General features: G+C 48.4%; 1 protein-coding gene across 1 annotated transcript in view; it reads right to left on the bottom strand.

The window, feature by feature from the left end:
- dock3 (dedicator of cytokinesis 3) overlaps positions 1-20,291 on the bottom strand; it is a 1,369,418-nt gene that overhangs the window by 73,007 nt on the left and 1,276,120 nt on the right. The window contains exons 39-40 of the mRNA XM_068052296.1: positions 12,036-12,122; positions 4,899-5,003 (exon numbers count right to left, since the gene is read on the bottom strand). Of these exons, the coding sequence (XP_067908397.1) occupies positions 4,899-5,003; positions 12,036-12,122 (192 nt within the window). The remainder of the gene's footprint in view (positions 1-4,898; positions 5,004-12,035; positions 12,123-20,291) is intronic.

The raw sequence follows: 20,291 nt of genomic DNA, 5'->3' as shown, positions 1-20,291 counted from the left end.
CATCACCTCACATTGTAATTAGAAGGAAGAAATTTGATCCAAATTGTGAGATGGCCAGGGAGAATATAAATTGACCAAGCACTGCATAACCTGCAGCATATTGAAGTGAATCAGATTTTGCTCTGGGTCTGGATTTTTCTTGGGGGCAAGCAGCTGCAGTGAAGAAGCTCTACGTGCAAATTATCTTTTAAAAATGTAAATTAAATAAATGTAATTTATGTGCTGCCCATTTTTCATGAGCAGTAACAGCAGTTAGAAAATGATTAAAAATATAATATCCTTTCAGTTCCCTTATATCAACTAACAGTATCACAGGATGTGGAGACATGGATGATGGATTTCCTGCTTGTGTTTGCTCCTATTCTTTTTAACACTGGTCTTGACCAGAAAGGCGGCTCATAACTGGTACCAGGAATATGAGCAGATGAATGAAGTTCCTCTATCACTGCTACAAAGTTCATTTCCTTCTTCCTACGGAATGCTTTTTGCTTGAATTTCTTCAACCTCCCATCTTTTCTCTGTCCCTCTATAGAAGGCTTCATCTCTTGCTAGGGTCCAGGTTCACTGCCACAGCTTCACTTTTGATGTCTGACCCAGTGACCAGTCTCTAAGTGTGAGCACAGACAACTCACGTGTGCAGATGATGGGTGAAGAAAGGATGTGATCAGGGGCTTGGAACTTTAATTAATATTTCCCTTCCTCACCCAAGGAATGGGCGGCACAGTGGCGCAGTGGTTAGCATCGCAGCCTCACAGCTCCAGCGACCTGGGTTCAATTCTGGGTACTGCCTGCGCGGAGTTTGCAAGTTCTCCCTGTGTCTGCATGGGTTTTCGCCAGGTGCTCCGGTTTCCTCCCACCACCAAAGACTTGCAGGTTGATAGGTAAATTGGCCATTATAAATTGCCCCTAGTATAGGTAGGTGGAAGGGGGATATAGGGACAGGTGGGGATATGGTAGGAATATGGGATTAGTGTAGGGTTAGTATAAATGGGTTGTTGATGGTCGGCACAGACTCGGTGGGCCGAAGGGCCTGTTTCAGTGCTGTATCTCTAAATTTAAAAAAATAAATAAAAAGGAGCTGAAGCCAATTGCTGTGCTCCTCTCGCTTCCCAGCTGAGGTCAACCAATACAGTGGGGATTTAATCTGGGCCTGCATGGCTCAGTATCACTATGCCTGGGTAGTTTCAGGATATTTATCAAAGTGTGGGTAGAGATCAAAGATAAAGCAAACTGCAAGTGCTGTGAGTTATGAGGTAGAGAAGGAAAGAATTTGCATTTCTGTTTTAGTGATGTTAGCTGAAGGATAAATACTGACCAGGACACAGAGCAAAATTCCATTGCTCTTCTTCAAAATCGTGTCACGGGATCTTTTACATCCAACTGAGAGGGTGGACGGGGCATTTGTTTGACAGCTCATCTGAAGGACTGCACCTTTGACAGTGCAGCACTCCCTCAGTACTGCACTGGAATGCCAGCCTAGATCTTGTGCAAGTGGAGTGCTCTATTTGGGTGCCTTCTCCCCTTCCAAATAGGTGGCCACCTGTTGCTCAGCTACAAAAACAGGCTAGATGGAGAGTAAATCTCCCTCTACACTGACCCAAAATTCTAACAACATTGCCTCAGCCCAACCTGAGATTAACAACTCCTACTGCACCTGTTTGCCATATTTCTATTTCTTACATTAGCAATTCAGTGGCCTCGCTGAGTGGGATTGTCACCTTAATTCCAAACTTTGTGTTTTAGGTTCATGCCCAATGGAATCTAGATTGAGACTCCCCAAACTGTCACATTGGATCCTTATAGGCTGTGGCAGGCCGAGGAAACGTTGATGAGGATTGTCTGGGCTGGACCTTAACTCAGATTTCAAATTGAAAAGTTAGTGTACGAACCCACTGTGCCATCCAACTTGTGCCCAGAATTTATACCACAGCAGGGCACTCTGTAGTAAGTATTGTGCTGCAAAAAAATGCATATTCATCACAAGCACATCGACACCAATAAACCCGTTAAAAACCAGAACTGAAACCAATAATAGAAATAATGTCCTCAAGGACGGGCACAACAACAGGTGAGAGAATAAAAATACTGCTCGACACCTCCTACAACATCGCTGCATGCTGCAGAACATCTGTCCATCGTAATTTTGTTTTATTATTACAAATACCAAGATATAGGATGCACGACCATGCTTTTCACATGGAATGCTTTTAAAATCATTACTCCAGTATGCAATATAAATTCTGCCCCATAATGTGATATTTACTTTTTGTCAATTCATCAGGGAAATCAACTTGTATGTCGCTAAGTGAGTGTCTTGATGTGATTCTGATGCTGCGCAGCTTCGAGTGTGTTATCCAGTTAGCAACACTACTTTCAGTAAGATTTGCCATCTTGGACCTGACAAATCTTCACGGTACTAACCATGTAGAAACACCAGAGGGCAGTCTAACCACATAGGCAATGAAAGAAATGGCATTTAGTTTAAACAGACACATTCAGCATTCATGCAGAAACACACACACAGCCACACATAGAGACACACATCCCAGTCTCACTGTACCAAACCCCACATTCCCACATCCCGATCTCACTGCACCAAATCCCACACTCCCACATCCCAGTCTCACTGTCCTAATTCCCACACTCACACATCCTAAATCCCACACTCACACATCCAGGACTCAATGCCCTAAATCCCACACTCCCACATCCAGGACTCAATGCCCTAAACCCCACTCTCCCACATCCCGGTTTCACTGCACCAAATCCCACACTCCCACATCCCACTCTCACTGCCTAAATCCCACACTCCCACATCCTGGTCTCACCGCCTAAATCCCACACTCCCACATCCCTGTCTCACTGCCTAAACCCCACTCTCCCACATCCCGGTTTCACTGCACCAAATCCCACACTCCCACATCCCACTCTCACTGCCTAGGATTTAGGCAGTGAGACCGGGATGTGGGAATGTGGGATTACAGCAGTGCGACCTGGATTTGGCGGTGTGGGATTTGGTGCAGTGAGACCAGGATTTGGGAGTGTGGGATTTGGTGCAATGAAATGGTGATGTGGGAGTGTGGGATTTGGTGCAGTGAAACCGTGATGTGGGAGTGTGGGATTTAGGGCATTGCGTCTTGTATGTGGGAGTGTGGGATTTAGGCAGTGAGACCGGAATGTGGGAGTGTGGGAGTTAGTGCAGTGAAACCGGGATGTGGGAGTGTGGGATTTAGGATGTGAGACTTGGGTGTGAGTGTGGGATTTAGAACAGTGAGACTGGGATGTGGGAGTGTGGGATTTGGTGCAGTGAGATTGGGATTTGAGAGTGTGGGATTTGGTGCAGTGAAACTGGGATGTGGGATTGTGGGATTTAAGGGAGTGAGACCAGGATGTGGGAGTGTGGGATTTAGGGCAGTGAAACCAGGATGTGGGAATGTGGGATTAAGGCAGTCAGACCGGGTGTGGGAGTGTGGGCAGTGAGACCGGGATGTGAGGCTGTAGGTTTAGGCACTGCGACCCAGATGTGGGAGTGTGTAATTTAGGCAGTGAGACCGGATGTGGGAGTGTGGGATTAGGCAGTGAGATCGGATGTGGGTGTGTAGAATTTAATGCAGTAAAGGAGGTGCAGCGAATGGAGGGAAGCCAGAATTGGAAGAGTAGAGAAGTCTCTGGGGTAGGGCAGAAGTGAGGCGATAAAGGTGAACATTTCAAATTGGAGGCATGACAGTATCAGGAACCAGTCTGTGAAGTCATGGATGATAGATCATTGCCACCTGTTGTAAGATCCGTTACAGGAGGCAGAGCTTTTGAATGAGCTGAAGTTTATGGAGTAAATTCTGTAGGATGGGACAGGACAGCACTGGAATGGTCATGTCTGGAGGTGACAAAGGCAGGATGGGGGTTTGATTGACAGACAGGCTAGAATAGAGGTGGAAACGGGAGAGCTATGTGGAAGTAGGTGTTTGTGTGGTGGTGAGGATATGGGGTTGGAAGCTCAGCTAGGGGTGAAATAGGACACCGAGGGTGTGAACAGTCTTGTGCAGCCTGAGACAGGGGCCAAGAAAAGGGATGGAATCAGTGGTGAGTGCAAAGGTTTTGGTGCGGGGGCTGAAGATGGTGGCTTCAGTCTTTGCAATGTTCAACTGGAAGAAATGGTAGGTCATCCAAGACTGCATATTGGACAAGCAGGCTGACAATACAGAGGCAGCAATGGCGAGAGAGGTGATGGAGAGGTAGAGAGGGATATTGTCAGAGCTCATGTCTTTGGATGACATCACCAAGTGGTAGCATGTAGACGAGAAAGAGGAGGCGGGGGAGGGTGCTGGTGTTATGGACAGATCCTTGGCTGACTCTGATGGTAACAGTGCAGGGGCAGAAAGAGAAATGGAATGTGAATTTCAACTGAGAAAAGGGAATGAAATTTGATGTGAGAAAGTAACTGGAACTTGGATCTGGTTCGGGTTTGAATGACAACTTCCGATTTGAAATTGGGCTAGGAGTCTCATTTCAGATTGTGGAAAGCCACCTGAATTTGAATTGAAGGTGTTAGGTAGAATCTGTGCAGCACTGTCCAGAATAATTGCCTTACAGGTGACATTTGCAATGTAGAAACCATCTGCCTGGCCCACACTACCCCTGTGGTTAAGTAGAACAATTTATACAGTTGAGATTTTTTTTGTAAGGAGGGGTAAAGTAATACATGAAAAGTTATGGTAATACAGGCAAAATCTCAAGAGGAATGGATGTGACAGGAGGGGAAGGAACATTGCAGGTTTCTGTTGGAAGGCTGAGCTACAATGACTTCCTTTACCTGTATTTCTCTGTGAGCAACTGGGCAAATTAAACAGTTGTGGGAAGAAAAATGCCTCTGAAAATACAACAAACACAACTATACTCACCCGCAGGTAAAATGGAAACTTCCTACCATAGAACCCAACCCTGAAAAATTCTGGTTCCAGACGCTGCTGCTCCAATATGTTGTCATAATATGCGGCTTCCATCTTCTGTTAACAGTGGGGAGAAGCTAGTGGTTAGGACCCCATTATGGAATACTGCAACTCTGTCAGTAGGGTCATTTTTATTTATTTATTGGGAATGAGAACAATCTGAATGAAGAGCATTCTCTTTACAATACTTCGGGAACAATGTGGGCGCTGACTCCTATGGGGTACAATGTCACAAACACCGGCAGCTTTTCAGCCTCCTCAACCAGTCAGTCAATTTTCCTGTGAGAATCTAGACAGTGGTTCTCATGAGGCTGGTCAACAGTGATGAGCATCACCACCAAGCCCAATCCCATCCTTACCTAAAATCAATATAGGAACAGCAAGAGGCCATTCAGTAGCTCGAGCCTGTTCTACCATCCAATCATGGATTGGATCATGATTGATCTATATCTCAAGTCCATTTACCTGCCTTTGAAACAAAACCTCGTGACATGTATATATGCTGCCCTGAAACAGGAAGCCTGGCTGATTTTCCCCTTCCCTTGCCCAGGGTTTCTGTTGTACCATGATTCCCACCCCAACTGAGATCCTAACCCTAACTCTAGCTCAGTATTGGCGAAGGATGAAGCCTGGATTCCTTTGATCAGCATGGTTAAATACCGCACTAGTTATTCCTTTTACTAAGAAGGCCACTGGGGAATCCTCCCAGTTATGACTATACAGACTGTTTCTATGCTACTATATGGGGGTAAACCTGCCATGCTATACTCTTGGTGGTTTGCTATACTCACAGGGAGTGCAGGTAAGAGAATCGTAGTTAAAGCATTATGGCTCTATTTCTGAATGTGACTGCCTGTTGGGAGAACAGCGTCCGAGAATCACCCCTTAAATGCACTCTCCCTTTGGATGGAAACAGCACTTCTGACTGGCTGTTTTTCCCGAGAACATTAGATGTGAGAGAACAGTTTCAGTCACAAATCAAAATCACAGTGACTGGGTTCAGGGGCCTACACAACAAACACTCTGTTCTCTTGATTCTGTAAAGGCCCTTGATGACAGTGCAGGTATAGGCAAGGTGTGTCAAGTACATGAAAGGCTTATACTTCTAAATTATATTGCATTCAAGTCATCAATCCCTTGCTCAGTGCAGTACTGATCCATTCAGACCAGGGAGGGTTCCAGTCCTCATGTGCGCTGTTATTGGATGTTATCCAGGATGGCAGCTGAGGCAGCAGGACTGTCCCCAGTGCCCCGAGGTTAGAGAGGGAGAAAGAAAATAAACAAGCAGAGCTGCTGCTCCTGGTCATTATCCAGTCACCCTTCTTGACCTGGGCAGGTTGCATAGGCGAGGCTTGCATTCCCTTGAGCGTAGAAAATTAAGGGGTGATCTAATTGAGGTGTTTAAGATGATTAAAGGATTTGATAAGTTAGATGGAGATAAACTATTTCCTGTAGTGGGAGAGTCCAGAACAAGGGAACATAACCTTAAAATTAGAGCTTGGCTGTTCAGGGATATTTTCAGAAGGCACTTCGTCACACAATGGGTGGTGGAAATCTGGAACTCTCTCCCCAAGAAGCTGCTGACAGTTTTTGAACTTCAGGCGATGGCTGCCCTGTTCAGGAACATTAACCGACTCACAAACTTAATGGAACAGTTTTTGATTGCATTACCATGGCCTGGATTAATAGGATTGAAATTTACTAAGACTCTCTCGCCAAAAGGCTAGATCAATTGAAAATTAAAGACTGAGCTTTATTGATTTTTGTTAGGTTATGGTATTGAAGGTTACTGAACCAAAGCAGGAAGAAGATTGAATTTGGGATCTTCCTGATCAATAGGGTTCAGTTCCACAGTGGTCAGTGTTTTGACTTTCTTTGGCCTCCTTGTCTCGAGAGACAATGGGTAAGCACCTAGAGGTGGTCAGTGGTTTGTAGAGCAGCGCCTGGAGTGGCTATAAAGGCCAATTCTAGAGTGACAGACTCTTCCACAGGTGCTGCAGATAAAATTGGTTGTCGGGGCTGTTACACAGTTGGCTCTCTCCTTGCACTTCTGTCTTTTTTCCTGCCAATTGCTAAGTCTCTTCGACTCGCCACTCTTTAGCCCCGCCTTTATGGCTGTCCGCCAGCTCTGGCGATCACTGGCAACTGACTCCCACGACTTGTGGTCAATGTTACAGGACTTTATGTCGCGTTTGCAGACGTCTTTAAAGCGGAGACATGGACGGCTGGTGGGTCTGATACCAGTGACGAGTTTGCTGTACAATGTGTCTTTGGGGATCCTGCCATCATCCATGTGGCTCACATGGCCAAGCCATCTCAAGCGGCGCTGGCTCAGTAGGGCGTATATGCTGGGGATGTTGGCCGCCTCGAGGACTTCTGTGTTGGAGATACGGTCCTGCCACCTGATGCCAAGGATTCTCCAGAGGCAGCGAAGATGGAATGAGTTGAGACGTCGCTCTTGGCTGACATACGTTGTCCAGGCCTCGCTACCATAGAGCAAGGTATTGAGGACACAGGCTTGAGACACTCGGACTTTTGTGTTCCGTGTCAGTGTGCCATTTTCCCACACCCTCTTGGCCAGTCTGGACATAGCAGCAGATGCCTTTCCCATGCGCTTGTTGATTTCTGCATCGAGAGACAGGTCGCTGGTGAGCCTAGGTAGGTGAACTCTTGAACCACTTCCAGAGCGTGGTTGCCGATATTGATGGATGGAGCATTTCTGACGTCCTGTCCCATGATGTTCGTTTTCTTGAGGCTGACGGTTAGGCCAAATTTGTGGCAGGCAGCCGCAATCCTGTTGATGAGTCTCTGCAGGCACTCATCTGTGTGGGATGTCAATGCAGCATTGTCAGCAAACAGGAGTTCCCTGATGAGGACCTTCCGTACTTTGGTCTTCGCTCTAAGATGGGCAAGGTTGAACAACCTGCCATCTGATCTTGTGTGGAGGAAAATTCCTTCTTCTGAAGACTTGAACGCATGTGAGAGCAGCAGTGAGAAGAAGATTCCAAACAGTGTAGGTGCGAGAACACAGCCCTGTTTCACGCCTCTCAGGATAGGAAAGGAGTCTGATGAGGCACATCTATGCTGAATTGTGCCTTTCATATTGTCATGGAATGAGGTGATGATACTTTGTAGCTTTGGTGGACATCCGATCTTTTCTAGTAGTCTGAAGAGACCACGTCTGTTGATGAGGTCCAAGGCTTTGGTGAGATCTATGAAAGCAACGTAGAGGGGCATCTGTTATTCACGGCATTTCTCCTGTAGCTGGCGAAGGGAGAACAGCATGTCAATGGTGTATCTCTCTGCTCGAAAGCCGCACCATGCCTCATGGTATACATCTTCAGCCAGCTTCTGGAGTCTGTTTAAAACGACTCGAGCGAAGACTTTCCCCACTATGCTGAGCAGGGAGATTCCGTGGTAGTTGTTGCAGTCACTGCGGTCACCCTTGTTCTTATGGAGGGTGATGATATTGGCATCGCGCATGTCCTGTGGTACTGCTCCCTCATCCCAGCACAGGCAAAGCAGTTCATGGAGTGCTGAGAGTATAGCAGGCTTGGCACTCTTGATTATTTCAGGGGTAATGCCATCCTTACCAGGGGCTTTTCCACTGGCTAGAGAATCAATGGCATTACTGAGTTCCGTTTTTGTTGGCTGTTCGTCCAGCTCATCCATGACAGGCAGAGATTGGGCTACATTGAGGGTGGTATCAGTGACAACATTTTCCCTGGAGTACAGTTCTCGGTAGTGCTCCACCCAGCGGTCCATTTGCTTGCGTTGGTGAGTGATCGTTTCCCCTGATTTAGACTTGATGGTGGGGGGGCGGGGGGGGATCTTCTTGATGGTCGGCCCAAAAGCTCTCTGAATGCCATCATACATTCCTCTGATGTTTCCGGTGTCGGAGGCCAGCTGAATACGACTGCATAGGTGTTGCCAGCAGTCATTTGCACAGCGCCTGGCTGTTCTTTGTGCAGCGCTTCTGGCTACTTTAAGTGCTACGCATGTTAGCTCGCTGGGGGCTTTCTTGTATTTCAACAGTGCAGTGCGCTTAGCGGCTATGACAGGTTCCAGCTCTTCAAAGTGAGTTTGAAACCAGTCGCACTCTGCTTCTCACGTTTGCCAAAGGTGGTCATTGCTGAGTCATGGATGGCGTCTCTGATGTGGACCCACTTGGTCTCTGCATCCCCTGTAGGAGTGTTTTGAAGGGCTTTTTCAAGTGAATTTAGAAACTTATGTAACAGCTGTGGACAAGAAATTCTGTTAGTGTTGATGTGTGGGCGGCCCTTCTGCTTGGAGTGATGCAGCTTCTTTGGTTTGAGTCTGACTTTGCTGCACACCAGGGAGTAGTTGGTGTCGCAGTCTGCACTGTGGAAGCTGCGTGTGATTTGGATACTGTTTATAGAGGCCTGCCTTGTGACTATGAGGTCCAGCTGGTGCCAACAATGTGATCTTGAGTGTCTCTATGAAACCTGGTGACAGGGTTTAGTATGAAAGAACGAGTTGGTGATGCAGAGGTTGTGATAGGTACACAACTCCAGCAGTCTCTGTCCATTCTCATTCATTCTTCCAATGCCATTGCGCCCAAGGCAGGAAGGCTATGAGTCATGGTCGGCCCCAACCCTGGCGTCGAAGTCCCCCAGCAGGAACAAATGTTCGGTATTAGGAATGCTACTAATGATATTATGGAGTTCCTCGTAGAACTGGTCTTTAACTTCAGGTGGGGAGCAGAGTGTTGGAGCATAGATGCTGAGTAGGTGTACTGGACCAGAGGCGGTGAGCAGTTGGATGGACAGTATGCGTTCTGAGCCATTTGAAGGTGGCTCTATCATGCTGAGCAAAGAGTTTCTGATGGCGAAGCCCACTCCATGCTGTCTTGGTTCTTCAGGATCCCTACCCTGCCAGCAGAAGGTGTAGTCTTGCTCTCTTAGAGATCCGCTCCCAGGGAGGCGTGTCTCCTGAAGTGCTGCAATGTCCACATTGAGTCTACTGAGCTCGTTGTTAACGATGGCGGTCTTCCAAGAGTTGTTGATGTGTGTAAGGTCTTCCGACAGGCCAGGACACATAGTTCTGACGTTCCAGCTTGCAAAACGAAGGGCTGGTACCTTCTTTCCTTTTTTTGTCGTGCTGTTTGGTGCGGTATTACAGTCCACTTGTCGGGCAATGACCCTGAGCTCCAAGCACCCATTGAAGCAGGTGGACTGTGGCAGGACAGAACCTTTCTGACCAGGGGCTGCCTGGTTTGAGGCGGGCGGTAGCTGTGAGATGTGACGACCTCTCCCACAGACAAAGGCAACCCGAGGCGCCCAATCTCTACGCCAATTGAGCTGGACTTATAACCCATAACTGCTGCCTTCCGTGTTGTTTTGGTCGCTGTGAGGCGACTATGGAGTGACCTCTCCATGGCGCATGCCTGGGCGGATGTAAGGAGTTTGTGAGTTGCCCAAGCATCAAAACCCCCTGTCGGCCTTCCTAGTGGGGTCCAAAGGAATGCAGAGCACGACGTTTGGCACCGGTATGGCTGCAGGAACAGCCGGAAACATGCCAAAGGTGACACATGACCGCCTTAGGGGTTCCGCTCAGCATTTTCTGTTAGGGTTTACTCCCTTAGCCTTGGTCTCTCCTGAGACACCCACAAGGCAGTGGGGCTGTGAGCTCCTATCCCTAACAAGTAACCTTTGCAATTTCATGGAGGGAGAGGGAAGGGGGGAGGGGGTGCGAGGGGGGAGGGAATGGGGGAAAGGGAATGCGGGGGGGGCAAGGGGGAGTGGGGGTTGCGAGGGAGGAGGGGAGAAGGGGGTGCAATGGGAAGAGGGAAGTGGTTGCAAGGGGGGGTGCGAGGGGGAGGGGGCACGAGGGGGAGGGGCTGCAGGGTGAAGGGGGTGCAGGGGGGAAGGGGATGCAGAGGGGTGCAAGGGGGGAGGGGGAAGGAGGTGTGAGGGGGAGGGGGTGGAGGGAAGGGGGTGCGAGGGGGTGGGGAGAAGGGGGTGCAAGGGGAAAGGGGTGAGAGGGGGGAAGGGGCTGGGGGGGAAGGGGTGTGGGGGGAAAGGGGTGTGTGGGGAAGGGGTGTGAGGGGGGAAGGGGGTGTGGGGAGAAAGGGGGTGTGGGGAGAAAGGGGGTGTGGGGAGAAAGGGGGTGTGGGGAGAAAGGGGGTGTGGGGAGAAAGGGGGTGTGGGGAGAAAGGGGGTGTGGGGAGAAAGGGGGTGTGGGGAGAAAGGGGGTGTGGTGGGGAGGGGAAGGGGGAGTGTTTTGACTGATACAGCTATAATGGGAGTTGTATCTGGTTCCTTCAGAAGGGAAGTCACTGTCGCAGGTTCTCTGCTGGGAGTGAGTCTCACTCACTGTGACTCCACTCAGAGATTTTGCCCCTGCCTGGTGGAGAACTGCCCAAGGTCCCCACAGCACCATCGAGCAGTGGCAAGACCAAAGTTGGCACAGACCAATGCTGTACCATACTGTGAAATGGTGTGCTATGAGTACCAACATACTATGCCACTCTCAATGTCTTTGTGATAACATTGCTCTGTGTACTTTTGTTGTGAATCACTTGTGTGTAAGGTTCCCCCACCAAGCTGGACTGAGGGGCTGGATCCATGGGAAACCCCTCGAATTGTATCGTTAATATTCTCAATTGCTGTAAATGTAAAACTGTAATTGACATGACAATTGTGAAACGGAAGGGTTGGGAAGAAACTCATGACAGTATTGAATGAAACTGATCTCCCTTGCAATGTTTGTATTTTTTGGTGCTGTTTGGAAACTGTTTGGCAATGTAATTTTTACAGATTTTTATGAATAAAGTATATTTTGGAAATAAAACAAAAACTTGTGTGTGTTTTGCTGACCCTTCACTGTCACTACAGATATCCAATATATTTTACTGAGCAAAATACCTACAGTAATATACCATAACACGCACAAAATGGAATTTGCTAAGGTCACAGCTTCTTATGAGTGAGGGTACAGTCATATCTCTGCAGTAGAGGTGGGCAAAATCATTTTTTGTTTCAATAAATACTTGAACAAGATTCATTTTGTTCAGAGGGAACGGTTCTGAGCAGCCTGTGGCCGAGTGAACGGCTCTGCATTACATACCCGGATCCAGCTGAGACTGTGGTAATCATAGAAGACTTCGTACTGACTGGCCAGCTCCCGGCAGAGAGGGATTCCATACTCCCAGCACTGAGGAAAGAAATATAATTCGCAATCAGTTCAAATTAAATATAGAACTACTTGAGGCGGAACATCATTGGGATAACGACCAGTTTTTGACAGCGTTCTTTCATTCCAGGTAATTCACAGATAGCGAAGGGATAATGGGCCTTGAGTACAGATGTGCTGAGGGTGATCAGACTGCAGCCCCTGAACCTGGGGAGATCGGGTAACTCTGTTTCTACTCGTAATGATACATTTTTTTGCTGGTTTTCCCTGTTTGAATTTTCTGGACCTGGAGGTTTACCTTATTGGTGGATAAATCCTAAAGTTATCCTTCAACCAACAGTTAAAACAGATTATCTGGTCATTTATCATTGTTGTTTGTGTGATCTTGCTGTGCACAAATTGGCCACCAGGTTTCCTACATTACAACAGTGTATTCAAGTGTATTTCATTGAGACATCCTGAGGTTGTTAAAGGTGCTCTAGAAAGTTCTAACTTTTCTTTTTTAAAATCAGAGCACCAAGCAGCCACAGCTCATGACACATGCAAATTAATAGCTCACCACCACCTTCTCAAGGGCAATTAGGGATGGGCAATAAATGTTGGCCTAGCCAGTGACACCCACATCCAACGAGTGAATAAAAAAAAGGACCATCAGCCTGGTCTCCCTAATTATGCATCTATGTGGCCCACAAAGGCCAATCTGTAACCGGATGGCCCAGCATATCCCCCACTCTACCATTACCATCAAGACAGGAGACCAACCCTGGTTCATTGAAGAGTGCAGGAGGGCATGCCAGGAGCAGCAACAGGCATACCTCAAAATGAGGTGTCAACCTGGTGAAGCTACAACACAGGACTATCTGCATGCCAAACTGCATAAGCAGCATGCGATAGACAGAGCTAAGCGATCCCATAACCAACGGATCAGATCTAAGCTCTGCAGTCCTGCCATGTCCAGCCGTGAATGGTGGTGAACAATTAAACAACTAACTGGAGGAGGTGGCTCCACAAATAACCCCATCCTCAATGATGGGGGAGCCCAGCACATCAGTGCGAAAGAAAAGGCTGAAGCATTTGCAACAATCTTCAGCCAGAAGTGCTGAGTTGATGATCCATCTCGGCCTCCTCCTGAAGTCCCCAGCATCACAGATGCCAGACTTCAGCTCATTCGATTCACTCCGTGTGATATCAAGAAACGACTGAAGGCACTGGATACTGCAAAAGCTATGGGCCCTGACAATATTCTGGCAATAGTACTGAAGACTTGTGCTCCAGAACTTGCCATGCCCCTAGCCAAGCTGTTCCAATACAGCTACAATGCTGGCATCTACCCTGCAATGTGGAAAATTGCCCAGGTATGTCCTGTACACAAAAAGCAGGACAGGTCCAACCTGGCCAATTACCGCCACAGCAGCCTACTCTCAATCATCAGTAAAGTGATGGAAGGTGTCATCAACAGTGTCACCAAGCGGCACTTGCTTAGCAATAACCTGCTCAGTGACACTCAGTTTGGGTTCCGCCAGGGCCATTCAGCTCCTGACCTCATTACAGCCTTGGTTCAAACATGGACAAAAGAGCCGAAATCAAGAGGTGAGGTGAGAGTGACTGCCCTTGACATCAAGGCAGCATTTGACTGAGTATGGCATCAAGCAGCCCTAGCAAAACTGAGGTCAATTGGAATCAGGGGGAAAACCCTCCGCTGGTTGGTGTCATACCTAGCGCAAGGGAAGATGGTTGTGGTTGTTGGAGGTCAATCATCTCAGCTCCAGGACATCACTGCAGGAGTTCCTCAGGGTAGTGTCCTCGGCCCAACCATCTTCAGCTGCTTCATCAATGACCTTCCTTCAATCATAAGGTCAGAAGTGGGGATGTTCGCTGATGATTGCACAATGTTCAGCACCATTCGTGACTCCTCAAATACTGAAGCAGTCCGTGTAGAAATGCAGCAAGACTTGGACAATATCCATGCTTGGGCTGATAAGTGGCAAGTAACATTCGCGCTACACAAGTGCCAGGCAATGACCATCTCCAACAAGAGAGAATCGAGCCATCGCCCCTTGACATTCAATGGCATTACCATCGCTGAATCCCCCATTGTCAACATCGTAGGGGCTACCATTGACCAGAAACTGAACTGGAGTAGCCATATAAATACATGGCTACAAGAGCAGGTCAGAGGCTAGGAATCCTGAGGCGAGTAACTCACCTCCTGACTCCCCAAAGCCTGTCCACCATCTACAAGGCACAAGTCAGGAGTGTGATGGAATACTCTCCACTTGCCTGGATGGGTGCAGCTCCAACAACACTCAAGAAGCTCGACACCATCCAGGACAAAGCAGCCCGCTTGATTGGCACCCCATCTACAAACATTCACTCCCTCCACCACCGACGCACAGTGGCAGCAGTCTGTACCATCTACAAGACGCACTGCAGCAACGCACCAAGGCTCCTTAGACAGCACCTTCCAAACCCGTGACCTCTACCAACTAGAAGGACAAGGGCATCAAATGCATGGGAACACCACCAACTGCAAGTTCCCCTCCAAGCCACACACCATCCTGACTTGGAACTATATTGCTGTTCCTTCACTGTTGCTGGGTCAAAATCCTGGAACTCCCTTCCTAACAGCACTGTGGGTAAACCTACCCCAAATGGACTGCAGCGGTTCAAGAAGGCAGCTCACCATCACCTTCTCAAGGGCAATTAGGGATGGGCAATAAATGCTGGCCTGGCCAGCGATGACCACATCCCATGATTGAATAAAAAGAAAATAGAAAGGAAAGCTATTTAAATTACAGGTCAGTGAAAAGAGAGACTCCCTGATGGCTGTCCTAGTAAAACCAGATTGCAACTAAACTAAAAACAGAAAATGCAAGCAACATTCAGCAGGTTTGGCGGCATCCATGGGGACAGGAAGGGAGGGATAATGTTTCAGGTCAATAACCTTTTGTCAGAACCTTTCAGAATCTGCAGTATTTTGCTTTTCATTTTATTATGCAATGGAACTATATAGATTGTAAGGTGCCAGGATCTGGGTTAGTTAATCTGCCGAGGTGGTAGTAGGGGTGCTACAACTGGCCATAGCTGGGATGCCCACATGACTGATATTTGTCATTTAATCAGGCTGCTGGGGGAACGCCTGGTGCTGGTGCACACTGACTGCAGCAAGTCGTCAACAGTGTTCAGGGGAAAAGGCAGAAGTAAACAAATCTTCTCACTCTTCCAAAGTAGTGATAGAGTCGCAGAGACAGACAGACACACTGATGGGGAGATAGAGAGAGAGAGATAGAGACAGACGAAGAGATAGAGAGAGACAGAGACAAACAGACAGACAGACGGAGATATAGGGCTGCATTTTACGTCGGGCAGACAGGAGCTGCACACCGACGTAAAAGTCGGTGGCGAACCCGCTTCCACCCAGCCTGGGGATCCATCCCGCATTTTACGGGTCCCCGGGCTTTAATTGTTCTGAGGCAGGACTTCCAGCCACTTGAGGGAGGAAGTCCCGCTTCGTTGAGCTGCCGACCAATCATCGGGCCGGCAGCTCTAATTCCTAGCAGCGCCACCGGGAGTGGTGGCCACTGCTGGGACGGCAGCCCAGATGGGGACATGGAGCCGGGAGAACAGGTAAGTTAGGATCGCCTTGCTGGGCTAATCGGTCGCGCCCCAGCGACTGATTGGGGGGGAAGTGGGGGGGCGGGGGGACGTCTCGGGTCCTGGGGATGGTTGGGGAAGCGGGGGCGGCCCTCAATCGGGCACTCTGTGCCCATTTCACTGGGCGGCCTTTCATGTCTCCCAGACGCCCACTTGCCACGGGTAAAATCCCCGTGGAGGTGGGCGAAGGCCCTTAAGTAGCCACTTGATTGGCCTGGGGCGGGCGTCCCATTTCTTGGCCCCTCCCCCACTCCCCGCCGGCCGACGTAAAGTGAGGCCTCCCGGAGCCTCCTGCTCCATTTTACGCCACGCCCCCCCACCCGCCACCATCCAGCTCGCTGGGGTGGCATAAAATTATGGCCCTAGAGAGGGACAGAGATAAAGACAGAGTCAGATCAACAGTGAGATAGAGAGATACATAGAGAGTCAGAGGCCAGGATTTTACCAGCCCTCCGGGGATGGGCTGGGAGGCAGGAGGGCTGGTAAAATAGTGACAGAAGGTATTGGGAGGGAAGCCTGACGTCACTGGATATTTTGAGAGACAGCAACAGCAGCAACCCGACTGCCCAGCCAATTTAGCTACTTAACTGGCCTATTAACAGCCATTTTATGCCCACGCCGGCATTTTACTGGCGTCAGAACAGCCCCCTGCCAAGTGGGGAGATTGGCAGGTACATTGAGGCTGCCTGTCAGTGTTTTCCTGGGGGGGGGGGCGGGGCCCTTCCTTCCATGGAGCTCCACTTTCTACCCCTCTGATCACCGGGGCCTGCATGATTGACATGCAGCCTCAGCAGCAAAAAGATTCTCACCAGCCGTTTGAGGGTGCCTCAACATGCAGCCTCCCTCTCCTTCTCCTTGCAGCCTTAGCAACGGCCACTCTATCGGTGCTATCTTAATTGTCTGCCGCCGGTAAAATCCCTTCCATGGTCCCGCCATTCACCCATGTGGACTTGGGACTCACATTTGGTCCCGGCGATGGGATCCACAGTGTGCTGGTAAAATTCTGGCCACAGTGAGAGAGTGGGAGATAGAGATGAAGAGATCGAAAGAAAAAGAGCTAGATAGATATTCCAGGTAGTGTCAAACAATAGCATCCTCTCTGGGGTGTCATCAAACAACACCCAACAGTGATTTGCTATTACGTCTTTTCCTCTTTTCTACACCCCCCCATTAACTCATTGCTGAATTAACGTTCCAAGGCACAGTTTGTCCTCTGTTTCCTCACTCGAATGTAGCTGTTTTTGAAGTGTGTGATCCAAGGCACTGAATGCCAGCAAGCAATTCGACTATGGGGACATCACAGCACAGCCTGAACTTTTCATCACCTGACGTCCATACATACAGATTCCAGATATTGGAACCTGGCTGACTCTGCACTCCTAACCCAGTGACACTGAGGCCAATCATTATGCCCTTATTGTGGTGCAACACAGTCTGGGGGATTGAATAATGTCTGTGCAGATCAGCCATCACTGGGTGAACCTTCTGAGCCATAAATGGAGAAAACATACAATTTTCAATCCATAAGCTCCATTGCAGAGGTGCACTGATAGGTCAATGAAGCAGTACAATCCCACCGAGATGGAATTACTCAGCATGTTTCATGAGGTCAGGTGAGGGAGGGTTGCTCCATGGACAGGAAATTACCATTTGGGTTGAATAAAAAAAATCCCTCAGATTTTCCCTCTGCCATCTTAAAGATGCTGGGGTGGAAATTTGTCATGGGTAGCAGTGTTAAGTAGGCATTATCACATGGGCCGCCTATAATACGGCCCCCTAGATATTCATTATCTACTGAATTCAATGGAACTGAGTATCAGATGGGTAGTATCATGTGCAGTCGATTCAATACCGCCTGCTTTGCGATACTGCCCTGGACGAATTTCTACTCCGCTATTCCTTACACAATCAGTTCTGGGGCAGTGCACACTCTGTGGCCTTTATTCAGAGTTAAGGATGATATGAACTGCCTGCAACAGGACTGCAATAGGCTAGCGGAATGGGCAGTCAAGTGGCAGATGGAATTTAATACAGATAAGTGTGAGGTGATGCATTTTGGCAGAAGGGAAAGGGTGAGGCAATATAGACTTAACGGCACAGTTCTAAAGAGTGTGCAGGAACAGAGGGACCTGGGGATGCATGTGCATCGGAGTGGGAAAAACAACTCTTATTGGCTGTGGGGATGGTGGGAAGGGGTTGAAAGGCAAATTTGATGAGGTTGGGGGAGAAAGTTTGTGTTGGGACTGAAATACATTTTATTCATATCAGACTATAAAAAAGCATTGTGGGGGTTGGCAAAGGGCCTCCAGCTTTTAATTTAAAAAAAAAATGTGTAGTGACAACTCTTTAAAAAACTCTTTACGTCATTGGGGGCAGCCAGTCTGCACCTCCATTTAAATGAGCCCCCGCGTGAAATATTGCGAGGGCTCAGCGATGGTGTGCTAATAAAATTCAGCCCGAGCTTTCGGTTCCAGATTTTTAAAATAATTAAATGAATGTATTAATTGATTGAATTTAAATTCCACCAGCTGCTGTGGTGGGATTTAAACTCACATCGCCAGGCTACCTCTGGATTACTAGTTCAGTGATATTACCACTACGCCACCATCTCCCACTCCCCAGGGACACTGTGGTCAACTGCAGCATCTTTGTTTCTGCTTCAAAAGAGTGAGCTAACAAAAGGAGACTTGGAATTAAACCTGGGATGCTATACTCTGTGTGACTCAATTAAGGCATAGGTGAGTTTAACCTGTGAAATCTAGCATCTTATGTATATGGTCAATCAATGTATCACTGCCTTTAAAAGGGAAACTTGCATTTATATAGCACCTTTCAGACCACCAGATGTCTCAAAGCACTTCACAGCCAATGAAGTACTTTTGAAGTGTAGTCAGTGTTGTAACGTAAGAAAGGCGGCAGCCAATTTGCACACAGCAAACTCTCACAAACAGCAATGTGATAATGAACAGATAATCTGTTTTTGTGATGTAGATTGAGGGATAAATACTGGCCAGCACATCAGGGATAACTCCACTTCTCTTTTTCAAAATAGTGCCATGGGATCTTTTATATGCACTCAAGAGGGAGATTGGGCCTCAGTTTAATGTCTCATCTGAAAGGTTGTGCCTATGAGAGTGCAGCACTTCCTCAGTACTGCACTGGAGTGTCAGCCTTTATTTTTGGTGTTCAAGCCCTGGACTGGGACTCAGGGATAGGCACTGACATGTTTCACCATGGATATTTGACAAAATTATTGACTCAGCCACAGACATGTGGGCAATTAATCTGTATATAAAGCGTATAGCCAATCTAATGCCATCAAAACACAGTCTGATTTAAAACGCATTTCTCCCTATAAATAAAGTAGCTAAGCATACAAACATCAATGGAAAGCAGCACAACTGTATTAGCTAGATAGCAAGCAAAATACTCTGCGATGCCAATGTAAATTACTTTTGTTGACAGAATACAGCTAGCTACACAGTGGCGCAGTGGTTAGCACCTCAGCCTCACAGCTCCAGGGACCCGGGTTCGATTCTGGGTACTGCCTGTGCGGAGTTTGCAAGTTCTCCCTGTGATCGCAAGGGTTTTCGCCGGGTGCTCTGGTTTCCTCCCACAGCCAAAGACTTGCAGGTTGATAGGTAAATTGGCTGCTGTAAATTGCCCCTAGTGTAGGTAGGTGGTAGGGAATATGGGATTACAGTAGGATTGATATAAATGGGTGGTTGTTGGTCGGCACAGACTCGGTGGGCCGAAGGGCCTGTTTCAGTGCTGTATCTCTAAAATAAATAAATACACCATGTCACAGGGTAGTAGATGAACTTTATCAGATGACCTCTGTAGATTCACAATATATCAGGAGTGAAAATTCATCCAATAAACCATGAAACTCAAGAGAGGATTGTTATTGAGGTTACTGAGGTGAGACAGTAGCAAAATCAGAAATAGGAAGGCGAATCATGGCTGGGATTTTTCCCTCGGCAGACGTGAGCCGGCCACCGACTGAAAGGTCGATGGTGAACCCGCTTCTGACTAGCCCAGGAATCCCACCCGCATTTTGCGGTTCCCCGGCCTTTAAATGTTCTGAGGCAGGGCTTCCACCCGCTTGAGGCAGGAATTCCTGCCTAATGGAGCAGCCAGCCAATCATCGGGCCGGCAGCTCTTAGTCCCAGCTACGCCACCAGGAGCAATGGCCACTGCTGGGACTACAGCCTAGCTTCATGAAGAAGATGTTGGGGAACTCCAGAACGAAGGTAAGTTTTTGCTGCCTCGCTGGGGGTGATTGGTCGGGCCCCGGTGAGGCAAGGGTGGTGGATTGGGTGAATGGTGGGCGTGTTGGGTGTTGTTGGTGCAGCAGGGGCAGCCGTCCGTTGGGCACGGGGTTCTGATCATGAGGCACCCCCCCCCCACCCCCGCCCTAGGCCGTCAGACAGCTGCCTGCTTTTGGCAGGAAACCTCTCACGGGCCTTGGCCACCTGACCAGCCATGGGTAAAATCCCCGTGACGGCGGGCGGAGGACCTTAAGTGGCCATAAGT

Source organism: Heterodontus francisci, chromosome 19 (genome assembly GCF_036365525.1).
Source record: "Heterodontus francisci isolate sHetFra1 chromosome 19, sHetFra1.hap1, whole genome shotgun sequence".
Lineage (NCBI taxonomy): Eukaryota > Metazoa > Chordata > Chondrichthyes > Heterodontiformes > Heterodontidae > Heterodontus > Heterodontus francisci.
The sequence above is the reverse complement of the archived record's forward strand: the minus strand, read 5'-3'. Positions and strand labels throughout refer to the sequence as shown.